Raw genomic sequence first — 15,211 nt, forward strand, 5'->3', positions numbered from 1 at the left:
CCTTTCGGTTAATCCAGAATCCAGCCAGAGACAGTTACTGAAAGGGAGACAACAGCAGCGTGATTTGGCCCGTGGCACTCCAGTTCTGGCGCTGGCACAGGCAGACCAGATGGCTCTACTTTCTGCGAGAACCCATTTAACCCTCACGTACTGAAAGGCACGCCTGTGGCCCCATCCATCACAGCTTCTCCACCCAGAAACACAGACCTTAACGTGTGCTTAACACGGACGTTAACGTGACATTAACGAGGGTCAGATTTGGCTGACTTGCAGACCTCACCTCAAAAGACTGACCTGACCCCAGCCCTTTTGTTACCACCAAAACAAAAAAGAAAAGACCCCCCACAATTGTGGTGTGTGCCATCTTAAAACAGAAGAAATCTCTTCCATTAACTGTTTGTTTGAGAGGAGTAAAAGTGTATTTTATTTGTATACCCTAATAAAGGTAACAAATCTTAATCATCTTTCACTATATTTAGAGGAAAACCTCAACAAACTCTAAATGGGCCTCCAAAAACATTATCATCTATTCCCTGCTTATGGCAAGTTTAAATCATAGAAAAGTATTTTGATTTATTCTTATTAAAATGCAACATTAAAGTGGTACAAAATAAGAAAATAGCAACAATCACAACCTATTACACTGCACTAATACAACACATGTTAATGCAATAATTATTTTAATTTTTGGATGCCTTTCTAGCCCTTTTCTGCATGAATATATATTTTACATAGCTGTAACTGTGGCATATTTAACATTTCATATTGTACTTTTTTTGCTTAACAATATTTTCTATATATTTCTAGCCCTTGTCTTCATAAGAGGTTTCAGAATTTTAATTTTAATGGCTGCCTAGTAACCCATTAACCTTTCACCAAGGGGGCTGTAAAGGTCGACTCTGTGCAGGAAGACATGAGCTCTCTCGCTTTGGGACTGTGTATGAGGTCCTAGTTTGCTGCCTGGAAGGCTGCCTTCAGACTCAAACACTCTGATGACATCGTAGGTAGCCTTGGTCTAGTGAGCACCTGTACCTGGCAGCACCCCAATATGGGCGGGGTGGGGGTGATTGTGTGTGTGAACTAAGGCAGGCACAGTCCTGCCCTCAAGGAACTGTAAGAGGCTCTTTGGAAATTAAGTGATTTGGCTGGGCACGGTGGCTCCCACCTGTAATCCCAGCACTTTGGGAGGCTGAGGCAGGCAGATCATGAGGTCAGATGGAGATCATCCTGGCTAACACAGTGAAACTCTCTATGAGATCAGATCAAGATCATTCTGGCTAACACAGTGAAACTCTGTCTCTACTAAAAAATACAAAAATATTAGCCAGACGTGGTGGCAGATGCCAGTAGTCCCAGCTACTTGGGAGGCTGAGGCAGGAGAATCACTTGAACCCAGGAGGTGGAGGTTGCAGTGAGCCGCGATCATGCCGCTGCACTCCAGCCTGGGCGACAGAGCGAGACTCTGTCTCAAAAAAAGAAAAAAAAAAAAAAGACATTAAGTGATTTGTACTTTTTTTTTTTTTTTTTTTTTTTTAATGAGACAGGGTCTCACTGCGTCACCCAGGCTGGAGTGCAATGGCAGGATCAAGATTCACCGCAGCACCGACCTCCCTGGGCTCAAGTGATCCTCCCACTTCAACATCCTGAGTAGCTGGGACGACAGACACATGCCACCATACCTGGCCAATTTTTGTAGAGATGGGGTTTTGCCATGTTGCCTGGACTCAAGCAATCTGCCCCCTCAGTCTCCCAAAGTGCTAGGATTACTGGCGTGAGCTGTCACGCCTGGCTCTGATTTGTACTTTTTTAAAAAGATATGAAAGATTTTTATACCTTTTTAAAGTCAATTTATGGCATTGAAAGTCTGATACATAAGAGTCTACTAAGGATGCAGGTATCTATGTATCTCATTGCAGCCAGGACAAGTTAAAGGCTAAAAAGCTGAAGAGGAGCAGATTTCAAAACTAAAAACTTACACAGAACAACCTCCAAAAGAAGTGAGCAACTGAGGTACAGAGCAACATACGGAGGAGGCTGCTGTTTGCACAGAAAGTAGGGAACTAGTTGTAGCGGTAATTGCTAATGTATGCCTAGAATGTAAATAGAGGGCACGAAGTCGTGCGTGCTGGGCCTAGGAGAGAGATCTTCTCACTGTCCACATGTGGTACCTTTTGAACACATCACGTGCTCACTTATTCCCAGTTCCAAAAAGGGGAGCAGTGGAAACTAGACCTCTGTAACACAGAATTAGCTCAAGAGAAAATATCTTACCTGCAAGAACTCTTCTCACAGAATGAAACATGGAGGTAAACACGGAGTCCTTTTTGGGATGGAGTTCTGGGGCCAAAAAGAACAGAGTCAAAAACTGCAAGGCTGCCCGAAAAGACTGATCATGTCCCGCAAGAGCTGGCAGCTCCAACAGTATCTGAGAGTAAACACCCTGGTAGAGGGCAGCGTGGGAGAGCAGCGTCCTGTCGGTTACGTGGGAAATGTTGGCTCCTCCACCCCTGCAGTGCTGACCGAGGTCGGCTTCCAAGAGCGCGCTGACGGATGAGATGAGGACAGAGGGAAGGTGCCAGCCCTGGGCCCCTCGCACTGAGCAGAGCTGCAGCACAGCTCCCATCTGCAGCACAGCCTGCTGCAGCAGCTCGGACAGTGCTGCTGGGGCCTCCTGGCCCAGCTTCTGCTCTTTGAGGAAAGGTCCCAGGACATGGCACAACCTGGTTAAAGACACCAGAAGGAGCTGCCTGCCCTGGGGGTTCTGATTTTCCAATTGTTTGCCAGAAGCTGCTTCCATGTATGGTTTGGAACTAGAGAGGAATGTGGTGATTTTTCTAAAATTGAGCAACAAGCTCAGCTTCATTTGGATGAGCATCTGCATTAGCTCCTCTAAGAATGTACCTATCACTTGGAGGAATTCCAGCCAAGTGGGATCATCCATCTCAATAGGGAACCTACCACTAGCTCTGAACAATGAAGTCAGTACAATCTCAAAAATATCACTACCATACATGATCTTGAACACAGAGCGAGCACTTTTCCCCTTTTGCAGGTAACTAAGAAGCTGGTAGCAAGTCATCAAGAACTTGAGAGCCAGTGAGGAGGAGCAAGAGCATCCTAGTCTGGTGATGGCCATGGACAGTAACAGAAGAAAATAATGCACATGATATGGTGGTAAGAGGCTGTCCAGCTGTAAAGCAGAAATCACTTCCAAAAGCCCCAGGATGCTTTCCAACTGCTCTCCCTCCAGCTGGATGGGGAAGTCACTCTTGACCAGGGATAGTAAGTTCTTGGCAATTTCTCCTCTAGGTTCTAAACCTTCGGGTCCAGCTTTTGCAAATCTGTTTTCCCAATGACCCACAACCATGTGGTCCTTTTCAAAAAGCCAGGGAAGCTGCTGACTGACAAGACCTGAGTCACGCTGGGCACCAGAACACAGAATGCTGGAGCATCTTGCGGTTATGCACATTAAGAAAGCAGAATGAAGGGACTGCATCTCTGGAAAGAGAGGGCTATGAAGGATGGCTTTGGAAATTTTTTCCAGTGTGACGTATGCCTCTTCCTCTATTGAGCCTTCCTGGGCTTTGCCCATTGGTAAAGTTCTCAGCAGGACACTGGCCAGGTATCTCACATCATCTGGACACAGATAGGATATCAGAATGGTGAGATTTGACACAATCAAGTGCCAGTGTGCTACAGGGTATGTGAGTCCACTCACTGTCCCAACTTGGCCATCCCAGGAAGCCATCGTTCTCTGATTCAAGCTTTTTCTGCTGGAACCAATAATAAAGGCAGCATCGCACCTCAAACTTCGGAGGGCTTCTTCAGACCGGAAACTAGTGTGCATTAAAGTCCTTCTCATTTTCTGCAGGTACAGCTGTTCCAAGCAATATCTACCAAGAGAGCTGAACTGGGCTGTAAACTTCTCTAGCTTCTTCCAATGCTGTGTTTCTACACCTGGGAGCAATGAAGGGACGTTCGAGATCTCCACAGCAACAACTATAAGGGCCCCAGACATAGAGTGATACTGGCTACAGTTCAAACTTAACATAGCGTCCACTTGGGCCCAGGTGTAAGCAAGCAAGAGTGCAGAGTCACTGACCTTCTGCAGCCACAGCTCTGGCTCTGGGCCTAGGGGGTCCAGGAGAAGGGCCAGCAGGGGCTGCACCAGTTCCCTCAGCATCCTCTCCATCATGCACTGCGTCCGTCTGACGATGGGCAGGGGCGTGCTGCTGTCCAGGCTCCTCATGTTGAACATGATGCAGTGCAGCAGCGAGCTCAGTGACAGTGACTTCAGGGCCATGTCAGCATCACTCTGCAAATAGGGCAAGACTAAAGACTGGAACTTCTCCAGCACAAGGGACCACGTGTCCAGGATCTGACTCGGAGGCAGCTCAAGGAGGCATGCAGACAGTACCGTGGAGGGGCCCGAGGCCAGCACAGGCTGCCTCAGTGTCTCAGCAGCTGGACGACAGATCACCCCCAAAACTTCTTCAAACAACCGTGGCACTTGTCGGAGTTTGGCATAAGTCTGGAAGACAGTATGAATAAGCGTCTCCTGGGCTTTTTTGGTTCGAAACTCTGTTACTTCTGCATCGATCCATGCCGAAGCCAGCAGGTCATCCAGGTCTGGCTCCAAAATCAAATGATTCAGAGAGATCAAAGTCTTCAGGCAGCGGAACCAGGCTGGTATGGGTGCTTGTGCATGGTTTATCAGCAGCTCAGCCACATGCCGGTAAAAGCGAAACTGAGCCTCTTCGTGCCGAATCCTGTCGGCAGCGATGTTGTAGATATTGTTGTTGGCCACTGAGTTTAGTAGCTGTTCCACAACCAAAAGCTCTGTGGTCCAATCTGATGTGGACAGGGCTTTGCTCTGCTCCTCCTGCAGGTGTGAAATCTTCAAGCAGCCAAACAGTCTGGGGAGAACCTGGAAGCAGAGAAGCTGGTTTCCCTCCTTGAAGTAAGACTCTAGAAAGAGCTTATACAGTAAGGCCACTGAATTGGCCACAACAGAGGTATGAAGGGATGCTGCACAGTAGCCAGCACTGACCAGCCTGGTGAGCACGGTGTCGATGGGAGCCAGAAGGTTCTTCATGGCTCCCGCTTTCACATCCCCTTGCTGCTGGTCCAAGAGCTCCTCCTTGTAGGATGACAGCAGCTCAGGCTGAAAAATTCCTCCTCGGAACATGGCCTCAATCTGACTTCTGATGTCCCGGCTCAGCACCTGCCTCAGCTGGCCCTCGCCAGCCTGCGTCCATGTGCCCCCGGAGAGTAAGTGCCTCAGGACCAGGCACGGCTGGAGCAGGTGAGCAGTCACATCCCCAAAGGCACGTCTTGGGTTGACCTGCTGCTGCAGGATCAAGAGATAATGGCCAAGGGCCAGGTGAATGACCTCAAACAACTGGGCTACCACGGCTCCTTCTGGCTGCCTGCAGGCCGACCAGCAAAGCTGGCTCAGCAAGGTCACCATCAGCTCCTGTTTGGCCGTGTAGATGACAGCAAGGGCAGGGGTTGACAGGATGCCCTGGCAGCATCGAAGGACAGCACAGATGTTTCTTTGGGAACCCCGAAGAGAAAACTCAGTTATTCTTTCATTTATGATCTGAAGAAAGAAAGAAAATTCATTACTGACCTTAAACCCATATACACAAGAAAAGTATCAAAAAAAAAAAAAAAAAATCAACAAACTCACCCCTTACCCTCATCTTGGTAAGAAAGAAATGCCCAGATTACCATATTTCAATAAACTTGACATAAGCTTAGTGCATCAAAATAAGGCAAAGCACCTGTTTCAATTCCTCCACACATCCATCTTCCACCAATGCAAATCTAGAAAAGGATCTGTGCCTTTGTAAATTTGTTGTCCCTTTTTTTAAAGCTGGGTTTTAAAGGGCTTAAATGCCAAATATCACTTTCCCTTGGACCCTAAACCTGCAACTGAGCTTAGATGTTACCAGGCAGAAGGAAAATAGCACTTAAATTATGACCTTGTGGTCCAAAATACATGTTTACAGGCAAGGCACAGTGGTTCACACCTGTAATCCCAACACTTTGAGAGGCCAAGGTGGGCGGATCACTTGAGGTCAGGAGTTTGAGACCAGCCTGGTCAACATGGTGAAACCCGACTCCACTAAAAATGAAAAAATTAACCTGGCGTACACCTGTAATCCCAGCTACTTGGGAGGCCGACGCAGGAGAATGGCTTGAACCGGGAAGGTGGAGGTTGCAGTGAGCTGGAATCAAGCCACTGCACTCCAGCCTGGGTAACAGAGCAAGACTCTGTCTGAAAAAAGAAAAAAAAATACATGTTTATAGTCAATTATACTTTTTCTATTTAAAAAAGCCAAAGCAAAAGACACTCTTTTAAAAAGGAAAGCAGCTGGGCATGGTGGCTCATGCCTGTAATCCCAACACTTTGGGAGGCTGAGTGCGAGGCAGATTACAAGAGGCCAGGCGTTTGAGACCAGCCTGGTCAACATGGTGAAACACCATCTCTGCTGAAAATATAAAAATTAGCCGAGCATAGTGGTGCACACCTGTAGTCCCAGCTACTCAGGAGGCTGAGGCACAAGAATCGCTTGAACCCAGGAGGCAGAGGTTCCAGTGAGCCAAGATCACACCACTGCACTCCAGCCTGGGTGACAGAGACTGTACCTCAAAAAAATTTTTTAAAAGGAAAGCAAAGGTTATGTTGCTACTGCTTATTATTCAGCAAATCTATTGTCTACTGCTCTCAAAATTCCAAAATTCACAAACACCAGAAATTATGAGAACCAGGCAGATTCATTCACTCACAGGTTAGGTGACTTGCTCCCAGCCTTATGGAACCTGAGAACCAAACCTATCCCAGGTGCTAAGTTATCAGGTACCCCAATGAGATAGGTATTATTATTTCTATTCAAGTAATTGCTGGTCGTGGACTTTTAAAGTTACTCTGGAAAAGCTGTAACAAAGATGACAAATCCTTAAACATCAATGCACTATTACAGTGATCTCCAAATTTCTGATTATACAACTCATTGATTTTTCCTGCATTTATACTCAATAAGTGTAATTTATTTATAAATTATCCACATATGCTACAGCACTAACATTTTATATAATTATGAAGCATACATAAAAATAAAAATTAAGTATGGCTTTTTAAACGAGACATTCTAAGATTTTCTTCCCATATTCCAAAAGACCATTCGAAACAAGCCACTTTAGTGACCACTGGTTTATTATTTTCAAAAGTGACCCAGTTTGGAACATAATCTCAAGAACTGTTAAGCCTTATGTGCCATCAGGCAGCTCAACCTTCGTTCTTCTCCGTTACTAGCCTCTAATGATTTTCTCTCTGCCTGCACACTCATGAGGGTGAGGCAGTGTTATGGCTTCACAGCCCAGGCTTTATACTCAGGCAGAGTGAGGTTCAAATCCCAGCTCTGCCACTAACTAGCCATGTGACTTTAGGAAAGTGAAACTTCTTTGAGCCTAGCACACATTAAGTGCTAATTAGTAGTAGTTTTTATCGTATCTAGCTATTCTCGTGGTGTATAAACACACTCAGTTTTGACAATGAAGTTCCTACTTCTGATCCGAGACTTTAAAATCACTTTCAGTCAAAAACTGTGGAGGCCCCAAGTTGCCGGCCAAGCCACCAGTGGCACTTGTGGCTCAAAGGCCATAGTGGGGTAAAAAAAAAAAAAAAACCTTTGAGGAAATTTCTGTCCGGATTTTGGCCTTTGATCTTCCTCCAGGCCAAAAGAAAGGTGAAGAAGGAGAAAAACAAATCAGAGAAGCATAATTTGCTAGCTACCTTTTCCAATTAAAAAGGTAATCAATGACCGGTTTATGAAATCATTCTAAGCTTTTTTTGAATATTAAATAACAAAATGCTTACAGCCTATGATACACATTCAACAGTATTATTATAATTCCAACAATATTACATGCTTCTCCCCTACCTTAATATTTCCTATATCTTCATACAACTGACACTAAAACAAGTTTCCAGTGTGAAGAAGAAATCAATGGAGATGCATGCAACACATAACAGGACAACAGAAGAGTGAATTACCTTGACTAGGGAAATCTGAAGATTAATGGTCTTTCCATTCTTGAGGAGATTCTGCAATTTTCTGCTATGTAAAATGTTATCTATGTAGATCCAAAGCCTTTCAACAATATCTTCCTTTAGCTCAAGTTTTTTCTTATAAAAGGCAACCAATGATTGTCTTGCCCAGTCAAGTAATACCTGAATTTGAAGGAAACATACACTGACAATAAACTTATTTGCTAAGAGAGAAAGATGTTAGACATCAAAGGGACATTACAGGTATAACCAAATCCAATTGCCACGGGGGCGAACTTCTCCTTTAAAACTTACCTTTGGTAATATTACTTAAGTGTTCAGGTATTTTAAAATGTTTATTATTAAAGGATAAGAAGGCCGGGCGCGGTGGCTCAAGCCTGTAATCCCAGCACTTTGGGAGGCCGAGACAGGCGGATCACGAGGTCAGGAGATCGAGACCATCCTGGCTAATACGGTGAAACCCCGTCTCTACTAAAAATACAAAAAACTAGCCGGGCGAGGTGGCGGGTGCCTGTGGTCCCAGCTACTCGGGAGGCTGAGGCAGGAGAATGGCAGGAACCCGGGAGGCGGAGCTTGCAGTGAGCTGAGGTCCGGCCACTGCACTCCAGCCCGGGCGACAGAGCGAGACTCCGTTTCAAAAAAAAAAAAAAAAAGGATAAGAACGGGAAAACAAATTTGTCTTGTTAGGGCAAATTAAAAGTTTCAGGTGAAACTCTAACACGTCTTACCCCCTTTTCTGAGATTATACAGGCATACCTCATTTTATTGTGCCTTGTGGATACAGATATTGCATTTACAGATTGGAGGTTTATGGCAACTCTGTGCCAAGCAAGTCTATCAGATCCTTTATTCCAACAGCATGTGCCTGCTTCATGTCTCTGCCACATTTTGGTAATTCTCCCAGTATTTCCAACTTTTTCATTCTTATTCTATCTGTTATGGTGCTCTGTGACCGGTGATCATTGATGTTACTATTCTAAATGTTTTGGGGTGCCATGAACTGTGTCCTTCTAAGTCAGCAAGCCTAATCAATAAATGTTCTATGCGTCCTGATTGCTCCACCAAAATGCTATTACCCTGACCAGCTATTTTCCCCTCTCTCCTTCTCCTCTGGCCTTCCCATTCCTTGAGACACAATAATATTGCAATTAAGCCAATTAACCCTACAGTGGCTCCAGGTGTTCAAGTGGAAGGAATAGCTGCATGTCTCTTACTTTAAATCCAAAGCTACAAATAATTAAGCTTAGTAAGGAAGCCATGCTGAAAGGTGAGATAGACCAAAACCAAGCCTCTTGAGCCACTTAGCCAAATTGTGAATGCAAAGGAAAAGTTCTTGAAGGAAATTAAAAGTGTTACTCCAGTGAAGACCAAATGATAGAAAGTGAAACACCCTATTGCTGATATGGAGAAAGTTTTAGTGGTCTGGATAGGAGATCAAACCAACCACAACATTCCCTTAAGCCAAAGCTTAATCCAGAGCAAGGCCCTAACTCTCTTCAATTCTATGAAGGCTGAGAGAGGTAAGGAAGCTGCAGAGAAAAAAGTTAGAAGCTAGCAGAGGTTGGTTCATGAAGTTTAGGGAAAGAAGTCATCTTCATAACATAAAAGTTCCAGGTGAAGTTATCTAGAAGGTCTAGCTAAGATTACAGACAAAGTTGGCTAAACTAAACAGATTTTCAGTGTAGAAAAAACAGCCTTCTATTGGAAGATGTCATCGAGGACTTCTTTTTTTTTTTTTTTTTTTTTTTTTTTTTTTGAGATGGAGTTTCGCTCTTGTCGCCCAGGCTGGAGTAGAATGGTGCAATCTTGGTACACTGCAACCTCCGCCTCCCAGGTTTGATTCTCCTGCCTCAGCCTCCCGAATAGCTGGGATTACAGGCACCCACCGCCACGCCCGGCTAATTTTTTTTTTTTTTTTTTTTTTGTATTTTTAGTAGAGATGGTGTTTTGCCATGTGGGCTAGACTGTTCTCAAACTCCTGGCCTCAGGTGATCCACCTGCCTCTGCCTCCCAAAGTGCTGGGATTACAGGCAAGAGCCACTGTGCCCAGCCACCATCTAGGACTTTCATAGCTAAAGAAGAAAGTCAACGCCTAGCTTCTAAACTTCAAAGGACAGGCTGACTCTCTTATTAAGGTCTAATGCAGCTGGTAACTTTAAGTTGAAGCCAGTGCTCACTTACCATCCCCAAAATCCCAGGGGCCTTAAGAATTATGCTAAATCTACTCAGCTTGTGCTCTGTCAATGGAAAAACAAAGCCTGAATGATACCATATCCGTTTATAGCATGGTTTACTGAAGATTTTAAGCCCGTGTTGAGACCGATCGCAACCAAACGATTCCTATCAGAAGATTACTGCTCTTGGGTGACCAAGAGCTCTGATGGAGATGGACTAGGAGATGAATGTTGTTTTCATGATTGCTAACACAACATCCATTCTGCAACCCATGGATCAAGGAGTACTTTTGACTTTCAAGTCTTATTATTTAAGAAACACATTTCCTAATGCTATAGGTGCCATAATGATTTATCTGATGGATGTGGAGAAAGTCAAACTGAAGATCTTCTGGAAAGAATCACCACTCTAGATGCCAGTAAAAACATTGATGAATCATGTGAAGAGGTCAAAATATCAACCTTAACAGGATTTTAGAAGAAGCTGATTCCAATCCTCGTGGATGACTTTGACGGGCTCAAGACTGAAGTGGAGGAAGCAACTGCATATATAATGGAAACAGCCTGGGAACTAGAATTAGAAGTGGAGCCTGAAGACGGGACTAATAAAACTTGAATGGATAGTTGGTTCTTAGAGATGAGCAAAGAAAGTGGTTTCTTGAGATGGAATCTACTCCTGGTGAAGATGCTGTGAACATTGCTGAAATGACAACAAAGGATTGAGAATAGAACTTAAACTTAGTTGATAAAGCAGTGGCAGGTTTTGAGAAGAAGTCCAATTTCGAAAGAAGTTCCACTGTGGGTAAAATGCTGTGTCTTTCATGAAAGGAAAAGCTCCATCAATGCAGCAAACTTCACTGTTGTCTTATTTTAGAAGTTGCGAGTCACCCTAACCTTCAGCAATCACCACCCAGATCATCAATATCAAGGCAAGACCCTCCAGGGTGATGACTCCCTGAAGGCTCAGATAACCAATAGCATTTTTGGGCAATATTTTTAAATTAAGGTATGTACAGTTTTTAGGCATAATGCTATTGCATTCTTAATAAACTACAGTACAGTATAAACATAAATTTTATATGCACTAGGAAACCAAAAACTTTGTGTGACTCACAATATTGTGATCTATTTCGGTGATGTGGAACCAAACCTGCAGTATCTCTGAGATATGCAACTAAGTTTTAAAAGTTCGAAACACAAAGACTGCTCAGAACGACCATAGAATGTATCAGACACACAAAGCAAAAAAGCAAGTAAGAGTCGAAAGTCTGGGATTTGTGTCCTGGCTTCCCCCACATTGCCTGCAGCTTAACCTCTAATACTATTAATATTATACATCATCTGGGAGACAGACACAGTTGATATGAAATCACACAAGTGCTTTATGAAAAGGAGGACTGTGCCTATACAGGTTCCATTACTGTGTCATGTTTCCTTATTCACAAAACATTGAAGAAAGGTGGTGAGGCCCCAGCTCATGATCCCAGAACTGTCAATAACAGTATGAACAGTGACAGATGCCAGAAGGAATAAAATCTCTCAGTATAACAACGGCAGAAACTTTGATCCAGTTGGCTGCTAGAGCCTCCCCTTTGTTTCACCCTGGGCAGACTTGCCAGGTGATGGCCATGCTGCCAGGATGACTCCCACGTGCAGCCAGGTGTAGAAAGCACTGGCTATGACCGCTGCTCTCCGCACCACACCTGATCATCACTTCACACGTCATCCACCTTGGACGCATTCTGTGCTGTCTTCTTTGACAACAGGAACTGGATGTGTATTAATCCAATTTCATGAGCTTGTCATCCTGGTGTTTATCATGCCAACTATTTTTTAGCCTAAAAAGCCTGAGAAATTCTAACAAAATGCAATGCCTTTCTTGGTACCTAGCCTATTTCTAAAATGACTTTATACAAATATTAACATTTCTTTACTTCCCAACCTTCAATTTTTATCCAATCCTGAGGATTTTTAGCAAAGCACCACCAACCGATTATGAAACATCACTTTAGATTTATAAGCAAATGCAGCTATCAATGGACTTTTAGAACCTAACTTCTGTAACTTAATTACCCATGTGTTCATTAATGCATATACTTAATTTGTAATATAATGTCTCCAAACAAAAGAAATGCTAAATTCGGTGGGTTCATTTATTTATTTTAAAGAGACAAGATCTTGCTCTATCGCCCAGGCTGGGAGTGAAAGTGGCACAGTCATAGCTCATTGCAGCCTCAAACTCCTGGGCTTAAGGGATGCTCCCACCTCAGCCTCCCAGGTAGTGGGGACTACAGGCAGATGCCACCATGTCTGACTAATTTATATACATATATATTTATATATATTTTTTAAGAGATGAGATCTTATTATGTTGTCCAGTCTGGTCTAGAACTCCTGGCCTCAAGCGATCTTCCTGCTTTGGCCTCCCAAAAGAGAGATTACAGGCATGAGCCACTGCCCCCAACCTAAATGAGGTTTTTTAACAGGAAAAAAAAAAAGTATTAATGAAGTACCTGACTGATTACTTTTTTCATTGTCATTACATTTAACTTCCAACAAAGTTCCCTCCCCAACTTTTTCTCTACTTTTTTATTTTAACCAATTGTCAATATCCAAATTATACAAGTGATAATTATCTTGACAGACTGTAAAAATATGAGTTTCACATTAAACTTACTTGTTCTTTATTTGGAAGAAAGCACTGGTGAGAAATCCAAGCAAAGTGAGCTAGTTTTAGTTTATCTTCCCAGGAGGTTGTCTTGCTTTTAAGCTTAAGGGAAATGCCAGAATAAACAGCAGCCATGGCTAGGCTTTATCTACAATTTAAAAACAATGGAAAAAAAAAATACTATAACAAGGTCAGACTGAGGAGGCACCAGAAAGCCAACAATATTGCATCTTATTGTTTACCTAATATGTATTCTTTTAAAAGTTTTTAATGAATCAACAGATTTGTCGGGGTAAATCTACATACAAGATACTTGACTCCATGAATTTTCTGGGGGAAATTCAGACAAAAGCAAGCAAAAGATGGACTGCACACACAGAAGATGGACTATATGTATTCCAACTGTGATCAAACATCACTTCCACAAAGGTGAGTGTGCAGGAATTCAACAAGGCCAATATCATTGTTTACATTACTTGTGGAAAGAGTCATTCATACATGGTTTCAAATTGAAAGAGGAAAAGATACATAAGCAATATCTGGAGAAAGTAATGTGTCTCCAAGTGAAAAAGAAATCCCCAAAGGAATACTGTTATTTCAGCTGCGACAGTAACCTTCCGCTAAGACTTTTATTCAGTCACGTATAAATTTACAACGCACATACACACTTCAAAAAAGATACAAGAGATACTTGCACAAGGAAAAGACTAAAAAGAGAAAACAAAAAACCGTTAGGTCTCGGGGATAGCAAACATACCAAACACCTACAGTTACTACAATACTGGTAAACTTGGCTTTGAGTTTCCTAAAAGTTATAGAGAAAAGGAACGTTAAGACGTTTTCATTTTAGAAATTAAATTATCCTTCACTCTACTGCAGAGAACAAGAACCATCAAGTGCTGTCAGTTTTCCTATTTTGTCAAAATGTCCCAAACGAATTCAACGATGCCTGACTTCTAAGTTCAATACCATAGACCGCCACCGCGACAGCTACAAAGTGCATAACAGGTGTTTGCTGAACTGGCTACAAAGACAACCGAGATGCTCTCCCCAGCTCCGCCAGAGTTCGGCTCTCCGGGCCTGCAACCGCCCTTACCGGACAATGCGAAGTCCAGGGCGGACAGCACAGCCCTGCCAGCACTCCCTGCCCAGCAGAAAGACACCAAGCAACAAGAACCAGGGGAGAGCAGCTAGATGCCCGGAGGGAGTTTGCCTTCGCGAATGGAGCGTGCCCAGTCGGCTCTCGCCCAGAGTCTGCTGGCGGCACCGGAACAGGGCAGGGTTGGGGGACCCCCATCCCGGGCCCGGCCTCAGGTAGGGAGCTCTCCTCAGGACCAGCCCCGGGTGGGGGACTCACATCGGAACCTGGCTGCAGGTAGGAGCTCACCGCGGGTGGGGACTCACCTCGGGACCCAGGCCCGGTAGGGGGCTGACCTCGAGACAGCTCCGGGTAGACGGCGGAGGACGGCGGCAGCGGCGGCGGCGGCTGCTGTCCCGGTCCCGCAGCCCCACCACGTGGGACCGGGCCCCGCGCTCCTTCCGCCCGACGCCGGCGGCGCAGCGGGGAGGGGCGGCACGCACGCCAGGCGTCGCCAGCCGAGCGCCGAGGCGCCTCGCCCATTGGAGGAGACGGTTGCGCGTTGGAGGCCCGAGCGGCCCAGCCCGCGGCCCGCTCCGTGTCAGTCAGTCATGGAGCGGCCGCCCAGAGCGGCGGCGGGGGCGGCGGGGCGCGGGGCGCGGGGGCCCAGCTGAGCCGACCATCGGAGCGAGACCCTGCGGCAGAGACGACGGAGGCGGAAGCAACCCGATCCCGGAGGCGGCGGCGGCGGGGGGAGCCGGAGCCGCCTGGGATGTTCAGTGAGTGCTGGGCGCACGGGCGGGGAGGGCCGGGAGGGTCGCGAGGCGCGCGCGCGCGCGCGCGCGGGCGGGCGGGGGCCGGGGCGGTGGGGCCTCGGCTGGGCGCGCCTTGGCTCCCGCCGGCGGGCGGTGGGGGTGGGGCGCGGGAGGCGGGGCGGGGGGGCGGTGAGCGGCTCTGCGCGGGCGCGGCGGCCGCGCCTCCGCCCTCGGCCTCCCGAGTCGCGGGCTGCGGCCGGCGGCGTGGCCTGCAGTCGGCGGCTACACCTGGACGGGCGTCGCGTTCCTGCGCAGGGGTGGGTCCTGCGGCTTGGATGCCGGGCTCGGGGAGGAGGTGGCGGGCGCCCGCGGGGAAGGTATCCCAGTTCCCGACAGCCAGGCAGGGAGCACGGCTCCACAGCTCCTTTGCACGTAGGGGAAAAGGAAATGTCTTTGCGG

The 15,211-nt window shown here is 45.9% G+C and overlaps 2 protein-coding genes across 6 annotated transcripts in view; one reads left to right on the plus strand and one right to left on the minus strand.

Annotated features, from left to right (window-relative positions):
* LOC105499146 (URB2 ribosome biogenesis homolog) overlaps positions 1 to 14,542 on the minus strand; it is a 40,149-nt gene extending 25,607 nt beyond the window's left edge. For 2 of the 3 annotated variants that reach the window (XR_011610543.1, XM_011771619.3), the window contains exons 1-4: positions 14,324 to 14,542; positions 12,929 to 13,067; positions 8,063 to 8,239; positions 2,272 to 5,602 (exon numbers count right to left, since the gene is read on the minus strand). Coding sequence is in view for 2 of the 3 variants with exons in the window: in XM_011771619.3 (XP_011769921.2) it covers positions 2,272 to 5,602; positions 8,063 to 8,239; positions 12,929 to 13,054 (3,634 nt within the window). In the remaining variant the exon portion in view is untranslated. Of the gene's footprint in view, positions 1 to 2,271; positions 5,603 to 6,795; positions 6,944 to 8,062; positions 8,240 to 12,928; positions 13,068 to 14,323 lie in introns of those variants that run through there. The other variant, XM_071074558.1, reaches the window with a different exon arrangement.
* The window catches only part of LOC105499145 (TATA-box binding protein associated factor 5 like), a 33,627-nt gene continuing 32,954 nt past the window's right edge, over positions 14,539 to 15,211 (plus strand). For 2 of the 3 annotated variants that reach the window (XM_011771615.3, XM_011771617.3), the window contains exon 1: positions 14,539 to 14,776. The gene's annotated coding sequence lies outside the window, so the exon portion shown is untranslated. Of the gene's footprint in view, positions 14,777 to 14,961; positions 15,070 to 15,211 lie in introns of those variants that run through there. The other variant, XM_011771616.2, reaches the window with a different exon arrangement.

The sequence above is a fragment of the Macaca nemestrina genome, chromosome 1 (assembly GCF_043159975.1).
Source record: "Macaca nemestrina isolate mMacNem1 chromosome 1, mMacNem.hap1, whole genome shotgun sequence".
Taxonomy (NCBI): domain Eukaryota; kingdom Metazoa; phylum Chordata; class Mammalia; order Primates; family Cercopithecidae; genus Macaca; species Macaca nemestrina.